At 41.1% G+C, this 13105-nt stretch overlaps 2 protein-coding genes across 6 annotated transcripts in view; both read left to right on the top strand.

The window, feature by feature from the left end:
- The first annotated feature begins 773 nt into the window (after nucleotides 1-773).
- On the top strand, nucleotides 774-8622 carry LOC118399191 (zinc finger protein 181-like). Of its 3 annotated transcripts, none has more exons than XM_035795061.2 (5): nucleotides 774-903; nucleotides 2479-2601; nucleotides 2880-2995; nucleotides 3254-3397; nucleotides 6734-8622. In XM_035795061.2, exons 2-5 carry the CDS (start codon nucleotides 2487-2489, stop codon nucleotides 7448-7450), a joined length of 1092 nt encoding a protein of 363 aa, XP_035650954.1. In that variant the 5' UTR covers nucleotides 774-903; nucleotides 2479-2486; the 3' UTR covers nucleotides 7451-8622. The 3 variants fall into 3 exon arrangements, with proteins under 3 accessions (XP_035650954.1, XP_035650955.1, XP_035650953.1); XM_035795062.2 differs by lacking the exon at nucleotides 774-903 and adding an exon at nucleotides 920-1150; XM_035795060.2 differs by lacking the exon at nucleotides 774-903 and adding an exon at nucleotides 1266-1552.
- A 980-nt stretch (nucleotides 8623-9602) lies between these two features.
- Nucleotides 9603-13105, top strand: part of LOC118399190 (histone-lysine N-methyltransferase 2B-like) — a 65487-nt gene continuing 61984 nt past the window's right edge. For 2 of the 3 annotated variants that reach the window (XM_035795058.2, XM_035795057.2), the window contains exon 1: nucleotides 9603-9981. In XM_035795058.2, the coding sequence (XP_035650951.1) occupies nucleotides 9679-9981 (303 nt within the window). In that variant the 5' untranslated portion in view covers nucleotides 9603-9678. The remainder of the gene's footprint in view (nucleotides 9982-13105) is intronic. The other variant, XM_035795059.2, reaches the window with a different exon arrangement.

Here is a 13105-nt window from a genome sequence, read left to right as displayed (position 1 = left end):
TTAATAATTTTTCAATCATGTTTAGATACTGCTTTTCTCATCTCATATATCCATACTGTATTCCATTCTACTGTATGTTAGTCAATGCCACTTGGTTCAATCTAATATTTATACATTTCTTAATTCCATTTTTTTTTTACTTTTAGATTTCTGTGTATTGTTGTGAATTATTTTTAGATACCACTGTACTGTTAGATACAACAGCACTGTTGGATCTAGGAACACAAGCACTTTGCTACAAGCACAATAACATCTGCTAAATACGTGTATATGACCAATAACATTTTAAGTGATTTTAAGTGATGTTCACTAGATCGCTATCATGGTAACAACAGTAATACAAATAACAAAAAATGATTTAATTGTATTTTAATTTTAATTTATTTATTTTATTTATTATTTTATTATTATTAATAATAATAGTAATAACAATATTAATACTAATATTTTAATTACAATAATCCATTTCAGAAAACTTTAAAATCCTATTGTTAATTAGTCCATTCGTATTGCACGATGTTCAGTACGTTTTCCATATTGGACATACTGCACCGTAGTATACAATTTCCTGTACATTGTGTTGCAGTAAGATGGGGGTCTATTCTACTCAGGAGCACCTCTATTTTCCAAATCCAAAGTGTACAACTCAAGGAGCATCCACCCCAAAGGAGCTCTTTCTGCTGCGGCCCTTAAAGGGGGAGAGACATGTCCCCCTTCATATCTTATAGAAATACTTGTAATTATTATTTGTTTAATAACTAGTTTAAAATCGTTCGATAGTTCCTTCATTGCCCTAATTATTATTTTACAACGTATACAGGACAGCACTTTTATTCTGAAGGATTCCAAACATTCGTGACCTGGAAGTACTTCACAGCAGTGCATCGTTGGATACTTTCAAAGGTAAGCAACGGTTGTAGCTCGTTATAAGTATACATTTATACATTTATTTTTACCTCGGCTTTTCATGTTCATACCCAAATGATTTAAAAAACACTTTCATGAACACCTAAGACAACATTATAATACTATTTTAGCATGGTCTCGGAAAATGTCTTCTATCTTATTTTTTTCCCCCTCGCGTTTGTTTTGTCTGCATTGCTTTACTAAAGTTTTAGCTACTTTGCTTGTTATATTTGCCGAGTTTCTGGTTAGTTGTCATTGCCCTTTTCTTTACTGTTCTGTAAAACAAATAGTGAATGTTTGTTAGGTAACTGAATATCTGATTTTTTTGTACCTCTCTTGCCCTCGTAATTTCGCGATGGCAAAGCCCGCCAGCCTTCCCAGCTCGCCAATCATTTGAGCCACAGCGCATTTTTATTCAATTAGTTGTAGCTGGGTAGTTATTGAAACAAATACCTAAAGGTTCACATTTGCTAGCTATTAGGTTCCAATTAACATTAAGGGTGGGTTCGTAAATTAACTCTGGCTATAAAGTCTGAGTGCCATAGCACAGATTAATTTATGAACGGCCAGAGCGCACTCCAGATTGAATTTACGAACACACTGGACTGTGTGTGGACCTCAGTTCGTCGTTCAATCACCCACGTGGGTATGTGATCCTTAACACCAATGAGGAGATGGGAGAGGCGGAACTTGCAACGCTTTAAGCATCACAATAGAACCAGGTTCTGGTTTAGCGCCTGGCTACACAGATGCGCGTGAGCAGTGTAGGTGCAATCAACAAGGCAGGTTTTGTCGCACCTGGACTATTGTTCAGTCATGTTATCAGGTGCCACAAAAAGGGACTAAGGAAAATTGCATTTGGCTCAACAGTTGGATGTGCACAGAGAGCTACTTTTAATGTCAATCTCTCCTGGCTCAAAGTGGAGGAGGTTGAATGCACAGAGCTGTCTGTTTGAACTACTGGCGTACAGCTCTGACACCCATGCTACAATAGGTCTTTTCACAGTCTGCAAGTCCAGAACAGACTATGGGAGGTGCACAGTACTACACAGATCCATGACTACATGGAATTTTATCCCACATCAAGTAACTGATGCAGTAAAATTTGATTAAAATGACCAGATAAAAATACACCTTATGGAACAGCGGGGACTGTGAAGCAACCCAAACATGGGCACAGACATATGCATTCACACACACAATAACATACACACGTACACATGGATTTTGTACTGCAGATATGTGGTAGTGGTGAAGTAGGGGCCTGTGGGCACACAGTGTGTTGTGAAATCTGTTAATGTATTGTAATGTTTTTAAAATTGTATAAACTGCCTTAATTTAGCTGGAACCCAGGAAGAGTAGCTGCAGCAGCTAATGGGGATTCATAAATACAAATGATTGAATAACATGTATGTGTAAATGTATTTTGCAACGCTCGCGCACGTGACGTGGCCAGTGTGGTAAGCATGTAAGAGTAAAATAAGACCATGCTGCAGATATGAATGCATTCCCGTATATGATTCCTATATTTTGGTTACAGCTAAACTTTTTTGTTTTGCTGGGTGGATTCAGGTGTCAAAATGGAGTTCGGTAACGTTATGTTGGATATAGAGCAGGTTGTTGTGGGGGAAGAGGTGATGACCAGTACCACAGCATCCATCATCAAACCACAGACTGTCCCTGCTCTCCAACCCTGTAAGCACTCATTTTATTATTTCAGATCGTTGTTCATATGTATGAATTTCAGGTGCAGTATTGGTGCGTCAGGTAGCCTAGTGGTTAGAGCGTTGGGCCAGTAATTGGAATGGTTGCTAGATCGAATCCCCGAGCTGACAAGGTACAAATCTGTCGTTCTGCCCCTGGACAAGGCAGTTAACCCACTGTTCCTAGGCCGTCATTGTAAATAAGAATTTGTTCTTAACTGACTTGCCTAGTTAATAAAGATTAAATAGATAAATCTCCTCTTATTGCAGATCAGCATGACAGCGTACAGTGTTTTCAGTGCTTCATTACATTCTGTGATGCCAAGTCCAAGGAGAGACACATGAGGAAGAGCCATCGTGAGGAATACAAGCAGTCGCTCCAGCAGGTATGGAACGGAGAAAATAAATGCAAGAGTAGGGTGAAGTTGCCCCTAGATGCTGGTTTTGGGTGAGTTTAGCGTTTTCCTCAGTAGTGATTAAGTTTTAGATTTTGGGGGTAGGGGGAGCTGATTCTACGACTGTACGATGTACCTAGGGGAAACTTCACCCCGTAGCTGCAAAGCACACAGCAAAATGCTGTAGGCCTATATGCACAGCATAACTAAGACACTGTTAATTATTTGCTGTTTTATGTTATTCTGCAGACAGATACGCTGTTCACCTGTTATGTGTGCGATCGTACCTTCTCCTCCTCTGAGGAGCTGACGCAGCACCAGGCCTCACACAGCCTGGAAGACAAGGCCTTCCGCTGCACCCACTGCCAGGGAAGCTTCCGGACTTTCTCTGAGGTGAGAGTGGTCTTTCAATGGAAGGTGTAAAGTTTTAGTCTGTGTAAGTGCCCCAGTAATCTCATTTAACCCAGAACTAAAATCTTGCGTAATTTAAGTGATTTCAATGGCGCTTTATCCAATCTGATTTTTTGAATGCAATTTCAAACCAAAATAATTTATCAATTTCTGCATTTCCTGCACTTTTGTTATCATTTACGCATTGCCACGCAGGGTTGCATGATATTGGCAAAAAATCTAGGCATCGTTAATTGGTGAACTGTTGGAATCATGGAAATATAATGAGTATAGTGAGCACCACCTTGAATACATTGTTTGACATGGCAACAAATGAATAAGTCGGGGAGTTATTATTGACAGGGTAGGGACTAAAGTGTTGCTTAGTTTTTCCATGGGACCCTAATTAGATGGTACATTACAGGTTTTCTTACCTCATGTAGTTAGCTAGCTAACATATTCATGCTTCACCAATATAATTCCTATCTGATTTAAAAGATACGGTTGGAAAAACAACATATTATGGTACTAACTAGGCTATATTAGCTAGTTACGTTTGCTCTGACTCTTAGTACATTTAGCCAGCTAACTAGCGATTAACATTAGCGGCTAGTGATTTATTTACAACTTGCTAAGACAAACTACCAGACAGTAGTTTGCAGAAAGTAAGATACACACACACAAACCAATAGTGTAATTATAGAACGCTTGTGGAAAGCACCATTGTTCTCACCAACATATTTTTGCATCTATCTGACCATGCAGGTGTCAGAGTGAACAGCAAGAAAGTACTCATGACTCCATGGTGGAGCAACTGCGTTCTCATTCAGTGACGGGGCGGGGCTAGGTGTGTGAAGCGGCATGCAGCAGGAGGAGAGGGAGAAAGGCAACTCAAGTAGCAAATGGAGTAAACTATAATAACGGACATCATACATTCCGGAGTTGCGTATCACATTTAAAAACCAAGCATTGAAATACCATTTATAGAAGGTCAAGTAAATCTCTGTAGTGCATCTACCTTCTGTTGTCCATTGGTGCCTCTGTCTCCATGTTTGTTTCCTCAAGGTGGCCTGAGCCCAGGATTTCTGTTAGCCAGTAATAGCCAACTTTTGGCTGCTTAAAAAAGAAAAAGCAGATAAGTACATTTCCCGGTCAATTGTCCGGAAAAAATAAATAAATCCATTGCTAAATGATGCATTTTAGCCTATTCATTGATTGAAATGCCAGTTGATGTAGTGTGAGAGCTCAAACAACTTTGTTGCTGTTGGATTGAAACGTGCTTTAATATGCCCAATCATTGTGCAACAATTCTAAAGGTAAAAAAAGCCAACAACAAAAACAATGGCCACGATTAAACATTTATTTATTTTATTTCTCAAATGGTAATTGAAGCATGCTTCTCATTCACCATTCAAGTGCATAGACACCTAGTTAGGCTTCTGTGCACCACACACCACTTTGCAATGGGCTGGAGGCAGTATGCATTTGAAAAATATATACTTAATTGTGTGAAACCTGAACATTTTACTACATATTATGAGGCATGTCTTACCTTGCTTCAATGTAGCCAAGCCAAAATCCAATAAAACGTGCAGACAATTATTTTATAGTCCTCCATATGCCATTGTAGCCTTTTTCTCTCATATTCTACTAGTTTTAAAATAAACTTTCTTTCATTGTTCAGTATCCAAAGTCACAATCCTATTCATATTAGCTACTCATGCTAGTTGTTGCGTATTTAGATCTTCTCTCTTTCTAAATTTCGAACAGATATTTTCATCTCTGTCGCATGATGGGCTAAGCCCATCTGTAAATAGCCCGTCCAATTACCTCATCCCCATACTGTATGTATTTATCTTGTTCCTTTGCACCCCAGTATCTCTATCAGGCACATTCATCTTCTGCACATCTATCACTCCAGTGTTTAATTGGTATATTGTAAATACTTGTAAGATAGCCATGGCCTACTATTCCTAGTTTTCATAGTCATCATTTTTGTCTAGAAGTATAACTCAATCATTGTTTAGAGTAGGCCTAGACTATAGGCCAGTGGTTCTCAGCTGGTTTTGCCTCGGGACCCAAATTGAACCAGGTAGTCTGCCACGACCGAATATTTGCTTTGCGAAAAATAATTGCCAAAATAGAATCTGGAAAACTATTTTTAATGCTGTATTGATAGTAAATGTAGCGATTTTATGACAGGAGAACAACATTCCCACCATTTTCAAGAAAACAATTTTGACAATATTATTGATGAAGAATGTTAATGAACTCATTGGCTTGAGACCACAAAATATTGCTGCTAATAACTCTATACTGAAAATACTGTGATTGTGACCCTTTATATGACTGGAGACATGAGCAGAATCTTCTTTAATATGACACAAATTACAGGGTAACCTTCTCTGCTGACACTAAGAAACAGATCAATAAAAACAACATTGTCCGAGTCATATATTAGGCCTATGAAAAGGAGAGACACAAATACAATTTGACATCCATCTAACCTGAAGGAGAAATTATTGTATTAAATGAAGTGGCACTAACCCAATGATAAAGACAGTAAATATGGACACTTACTGAGGACATGGCCAATATTCTTTGCTGGTGCCAATAAGATAGGCTACTCTTTGCTTAATTAAGTTTAACATTTTCATAACTAAAAGACAGATTGGAGACTTCATTGTCTTCTCTTTACAGCAATAGCCATTTGTTTTCCAAACAGTTTTTCTGCAATTGTATTTTTAAATATTATGGTCTGCCTGGCTGGGTCTCTATGCTTTTCACTGACAGTCTCAACTTGTCAATCACCCAAATTGCGGGACCTTCCGACTGTAGGCTATGTCATTTTAAACAATCAACAGCTTTTGATTTTTAAATAAGTTAATGATCCTCTATGGCAAAATCATGCTTTCTGGTGTAGTAGCCTATTTTGAATCAGTGAATGTATTTCTGTATAGACAGTATGCTAATTAGGATGTATCATTTTGGAAATTCAATTAACTTTTGGTAAAGCTCAGCTTCCCCGAGCCTTATGGACGCGCCCTCTATGTATTCTAATATCTTCAGATTGCTCATGGGAGTTCGGTAAGAATAAGGCACCCCATTGCATGTTCTGTTAAGATGAATTACCATAAACTAAATGTGTTTTCTGTCATTCTAAGAATCGTAGGTGGAAGCCCTAATCATATTACCCAACCAATGCATATGGGTCCGGTACCTTTTTTAAATGTCGGGTAAATTAAAATGCTGCCAGGCGAATGTCTGGCGCTACATTTTCATAACGGAAACCCTGCCTGAACCTCTTTGTAATTTTTTGTCACTTGATGTCTCTCACAGTTGACAGTCCACCGGCGACAGCTGTGCAAGGAGCGTCGGTGTGCGTGCAAGAACTGTGGCATGGTATTGCGGGGCCCAAACCAGTTACACACCCACTGCCTCACCCAGCACCCCCAGCTGATGGAAGAGGAGGATGATGACACCAAGACTCATCGTTGTGGCAAGTGCGGCCGCAGGTTTGAGATGGAGGTGGAGCTTGTGCTGCACCAAGAGAACTTTGTGGGTCATCAGCATTGCGACGCAAAAGTCCCAGCCAAAACACGCGGAAGCCCTCCCAAGAAAGTGTCTGTGGCTGAGCCAAAGTCTGCTGAGCGAGAGGCAGCTAATGGAGAGAAGAGTGGGAAAGCTGACGATGGGGGAGAGGAGCTTGTGGCAAAAGGAGGGAAACGACCAGGTCTACCCCATAAGGAGGAGCTCCAAATACCCTGTCCTGAAGCTGAGTGTGACCTCATGTTCTCCTCTGTTGACTTTCTCCGGGCCCACAAGAAGGAGAAGCACAGGCGGCCACCTCTCAAGACTCACCCCTGCTCTGAGTGTGAAGAGAGCTATACTCGACCGGAGCAGCTCAAAGCCCACATGGCCATGGCTCACGGCTACGGCCAACACAACTGCCCCACCTGCGGCAAGACCTTTGGCCGGGAGAGCAACCTAAAGGCACACCAGAAGACCCACACTGAGGGAGAAGAGGCAACAGACAAAGAACATAGACATAGATAATCTGGGGAAAGGGGAATGTCATCATGGACAATTTATGTAATGGTTAAAGGTGCAATATACAGAAATTGCTTACCATTTTCTGGTTGCTAAAATTCTAATAGTTTGCCTAATTTTAGTTTGTGACAAAACAAGCAATGTATAGCATAGATAATCATTCTACCATTTAAACCACTGTGAAATATATTGTCAGCTGTTTGAAACCGGTGTACAAACCCAAAAGTAAAAGCCACAAAATGAAACTTAAGGGAGTCATAGAAATGGCGCGCATAGAACATATCTACTGCTTCTTAGACTTGCTTTCGATGAGTTGCTTGCTTTCTATAACTCATATTTCTATGTGGATTTGGTCGGGTTACCTAAAAAGTTACATGCTGCCGCTTTTAAGGGTTTGGAAAATATAATTTGGTTAAAACAGGCATTGATATGGGTGGGTTTTTTATGTTCAAGATGGGAGTTTGGAGTGAGTGACATACCATTATGGATAAGCACTCGGTTGGATCATTAGCTTGTTCCTGGTTGCTCCCACTGATTATTTTGAAATGCTTTTAGAACCCTCTAATGATGTGTACATGATTGTGAATTTCAACTGCCAGCCCCCTTCCAGGGTAGGAATCTATTTCCATATTACCTCAAATGTGAGCAGATTTAGTAACTTATCATATTGATTTTAGTAGGAAATCAATGGGTTTTATGGTTTGCATTTTAGTCATTTAGCAGATACGCTTATCCAGAGCAACTTACAGGAGCAATTAGGGTTAAGTTCTTTGCTCAAGGGCACATCAACAGATTTGTCAGCTCTGGATTCGACCTTTCAGTTACTGGCCCATCGCTCTTAATCGCTGGGTAACCTACCGTCTTCAACATTCCACTCATTATTTAGTTTACGTTCCTGTCAAGGCATCTTCTGATCATGTAAATGTATATATATTGGTCCGGAGAATATATGGTTCTGTGAAGGATGTCGTTGTTGTGATGGCTCAGTTGGTAGAGCATGGCGCTTGTAACGCCAGGGTAGTGGGTTCAATTCCCGGGACCACCCATACGTAGAATGTATGCACACATGACTGTAAGTCGCTTTGGATAAAAGCGTCAGCTAAATGGCATATATTATATTATATATGATCTTGTACTTTTTTTCATCCATAATTAAAGAGTAAGGAGTGATTTTTAAATTGCAGTCTGTAATTTATGTGAATTTGAGGTTATGGGAAACTAGTGTGAACCTGAAATTAATGGAAAAGATGAGTACTGAGTAAGATTGTATGGTGCTTATCTTTTCCATTTATTGCGGCTGTGGCAGAAGGAGCTAGTGAGGATGGAGAATGAGGAGGAAATCAAAAGGCAGAAAAAGGAAAAGATCAAGGGTGAATGAAGGTTAAAAAAAGAAGCCTAAAATAAGGCAACTGCTTGTAGTTGAGAATGGGAAAGAGGAGAATAACACCTGGAACCAGCTAAGGAGTGAGCTAGAGATGAACCTGGCTAAGAGGAGTGGGGGAGAAAAGGAGATGGGCTAACGAGGGATGGGTCCAGGTCAAAACCATTCTGGAGAAGAGCAGCAGAGAAACAGGAAAGAGGGATGGTGCTGTGGAGGAGGAAAAGAGTAGATAGGTTTACGAGGGATTGGTCGAGAAACAGGATATATAAGGGTGGTGCTGTTGAAGGAGATGGATGCTCTGAGAGTCACCATATAAAAATACTGGCAGGTGTTGAGCCAAATGGAAATGAGTATCGTGGAGAAGGAATGCAGAGAGAGATGGAATGACATCGATTTTGAGGGGTATTTTATATTGCTGTGATCACCACTTAAGATCCTCATTACAAATAAGAATCTGTGTGGTTACCTGCACAACAATATATACATATTATGGTAAAAAGGAGAGGAACAAGTGGGCAGAAGGAAGAAAAAGGGTAAAAGTTGCAAACATTTACTGCAAGTGGACTGAATACTGAATAATAATGTATTTTACTATACATGTATGTTTATGTTATTTTATTTCCTTTTAATACTTTTTTACTTAATGGAAATATAAAACACGAATAAAACAAAATGTATATGCACTCCACATTCATAAACACTCAAAAAGAATGCGGAGAATTCTGAAACGCAACAAACTCGTTTTCCCATGATGCAACGGTATTTCCTTCCTATCTCGCGCCTTTCCATCTTGTTTCACCAGAAGCGCTACAGACACAGCGCACCACCACCGTTGTTGTTATAGTAGTGAATAATGGCGGCAGCGGGAGGGGGATTATCATCTCCCGCTAATGGCGCTTGTTCCAGCACGCCGGCCGTAGCCCGGGCCCGTTTCCCGGGCCGGCCATGGACATCTCGTATTCGGCTACGATCTGAGAAACGTCCGCAGCGGGGAAGGTTGGGCTCGGAAAGTGGAGGGATAGTCACTGGAGGCCGGAGGCCCATCAACATTGGACTAACGTTGAGCGAGGACCCGTCACTGCTGCGTTTACTCGGGATTGCTCATAAACATAGGCGCCAGAGAGACGCGGGTTTCTACTCAAGCGGGAGTGGAGAGGTGAGTTTCCAAGCCGTGCAACAGACCCAATTAACACGTGTATGTTCCACAGCCTTCGCCGTGTAATATAGATTATATTGAGAATCAAGTGTCTGACAACGTTCGTTACCTGGCTACATTAGGCATCCAGCTATACAATTCTTCAAACTTGAATTTTTGCTGAACCAGAATCTGGGTTTACAGGTGACGTTCTAGCCGTATTCAACGCCTCTTTATAAATCCAGATTGTGGTTCAGATGTTTCCTAGTTACTGTACCAATCCACTGTACTCGGAGAAAAGTACACGTTAGTAGCTAACAGTGAAAACATCTCCTGACAGCCTCCTAGACTGACATTAACGTTACCAGGATCTTTGATAAAAGATGATTTTAGGCGGTGAAATTGGCGGCAGCCAACATTACTATGTCTGGATACAAGTTTTTCTGCCAATTTAACTAACTATACTAAAACAATGTAGTTAGCAAGTGATGCTATCTAGTTAGCAACTTTTGCAACAGTCACATTTTCATACATCCACCATCACTCTACGTAGTATCAACACATAACATCTTTGGTATCGACGTTCAGTCAGATTATGCCATAGTATCTGTCATTTGGTCCACTCCCGATCAGGAGTCGTTCGTAAAATATGTCTGGCCTGTGGAACAGAAACGATTTTGAGACATTCCACAGCATGCTTTAAGTGGGCTACACCAAAAGCTTGGCCCGTGTGTCATTTAAACTAAGAGCAGTTTGTTCTAGCTTATATTTAACTGACTTCTCACACCATAGCCTACTAGTATTGACAGTTATCTTTTATGTGAGCTTGTCTTCACACTCAATCGAATTGGCGCTCATGCCATGCTCACAACAACTAGGCTAATTGCTGCGTGACATGCCTCATTCGGCAAGCAATGTAGAACTAGTCTACTGAGACCAGTGGTCACCAACCATTTCTGAGTGAAGATCACTTTGAGTCAAAATGCAAGCCAAGATCTACCGATCAGAATACATTTTTTACATGACTTAAAAAACGTAAGCCTAATGCAACATTAACGTATTAAAAGCATTACTCTAGCAAACGAGGTTTGTGAATCAAATAGCAACAATTATGATGTGTCGCTAATATGACTAGGATTGTGCCTTTGGATTTCTGGACAATGAAAGAGTTGATATGAAAATAGAATAGGAGAGAAATGCTGGTTAATTGCATGAAGAAGTCTTCATAAAATGCCTCCACGTTTCTGCTGATGTATTTTCGCAAGGCAACTTTGAAGCAAGGTAAAACAGGCCTCATTATTCAAATCAAGTCAAATGTTATTTGTCTCATGTAAGGTCTACAGCAGGTGTACATTTCACCTTTCAATGAAATGCTTACTTACAAGCCCTTAACCAACAATGCAGTTTTAGGAAATCTCAAAAAGTCTAAAAAAGCAAGAGATAGAATAACAAACAATTAAAGAGCAGCAGTAAATAACAATAGCGGGGCAATATACAGGGGGTACCGGGAAAGAGTTTGTGTCAAAGTGCGGGGGCCCCGGTTTTGAGGTAAATATGTACATGTAGGTGGAGTGATTTAAAGTGGCTATGCATAGATAATAACAGAGAGTAGCAGCCGTATGGGGTTGGGGGGGGGGGCGCAATGCAAATAGTCTGGGTAGCCATTTTATTAGCTGTTCAGGACTGTTATGGCTTGGGGGTAGAAGTTGTTTAGAAGCCTCTTGGACCTGGGCTTGGCGCTTCGGTACCGCTTGCCGTGCGATAGCAGAGAGAACAGTCTTTGACTAGAGTGGCTGGAGTCGAGGTCCTGGATGGCAGGAGTCTTGGCCCCGGTGATGTACTGGGCCTTATGCACTACCCTCTGTAGTGTCTTGCGGTCGGAGGCCGAGCTGTTGCCATGCCAGGCAATGATGCAACCAGTCAGGGGTGCTCTCAATGGTGCAGCTGTAAAACCTTTTGAGGATCTGAGGACCCATGCTAAATATTTTCAGTCTCTTGAGGGGCAATAGGTTTTGTCGTGCTATCTTCACAACTGTCTTGGTGTGCTTGGACCATGTTAGTTTGTTGGTGAACGCCAAGGAACTTGAAACTCTCAACCTGCTTCACTACAGCCCCTTCGATGAGAATGGGGGCGTGCTCGGTCCTCCTTTTCCTGTAGTTCACAATCGTCTCCTTTGTCTTGATCACGTTGAGGGAGAGATTGTTGTCCTTGCACCACAAGGTCAGGTCTCTGACCACCTCCCAATAGGCTGTCTCATCGTTGTCGCTGGTCAGGCCTACCACTGTTGTCATCAGCAAACTTAATGATGATGATGATGGATTCGTGCTTGGCCGTGCAGTCATGAGTGAAGAGGGAGTACAGGAGGGGACTGAGCACGCACCCATGAGGGGCCCCAGTGTTGAGAATCAGCGTTGCGGATGTGTAGTTACCTACCGTTACCACCTTGGGACGGCCCGTCAGGAAGTCCAGGATCCAGTTGCAGAGGGAGGTGTTTAATCTCAGGGTCCTTAGCTTAGTGATGAGCTTTGAGGGCACTATGGTGTTGAACGCTGAGCTGTAGTCAATGAATAGCATTCTCACATAGGTGTTCCTTTTGTCCAGGTGTGAAATGACAGTGTGGAGTGCAATAGAGATTGCATCATCTGTGGATCTGAAGGTGCGTGGGTTATCCGAATTGGAGTGGGTCGAAGTCAAGTAAAACATTTAGGGTTAAAAAAATGATACTGGCTCAAGCTCACATTGCAAAGTGTTAAGTGTCGTGCGTATAGTCAGGCTATACTATTTACAGTTCTCTTTTTTTTGTGAGCTTGTCATCGTATCGTCAATCAAATTGGCGCCCATGCCATGCTCACAACTAAGCTAATATCTGCTTGACATGCCCAATTTTGCAAGCAATTTAGAACTAGTCTATTGAGACCCGTGGTCACCAACCATTTCTGAGTGAAGATCACGGAGTCAAAATGCAAGCCAAGATCTACCGATCGGAATACATATTTGTTTTTTTACATTACTTAAAAAACGTAAGCCTATGCAACTATTAACGTATTAAAAACACTACTATAGAAATTAAGTTTGTGCAGTAGGCTATAGGCCCAATTAGGGATGCACATTTTGGAAAATTTTGCTGCCGACTAACTGACCCTC

Source organism: Oncorhynchus keta, chromosome 20 (assembly GCF_023373465.1).
Source record: "Oncorhynchus keta strain PuntledgeMale-10-30-2019 chromosome 20, Oket_V2, whole genome shotgun sequence".
In the NCBI taxonomy this organism is placed as follows: domain Eukaryota; kingdom Metazoa; phylum Chordata; class Actinopteri; order Salmoniformes; family Salmonidae; genus Oncorhynchus; species Oncorhynchus keta.
Note: the sequence above shows the minus strand (reverse complement) of the source record. Positions and strands in the feature narration are given on the sequence as shown.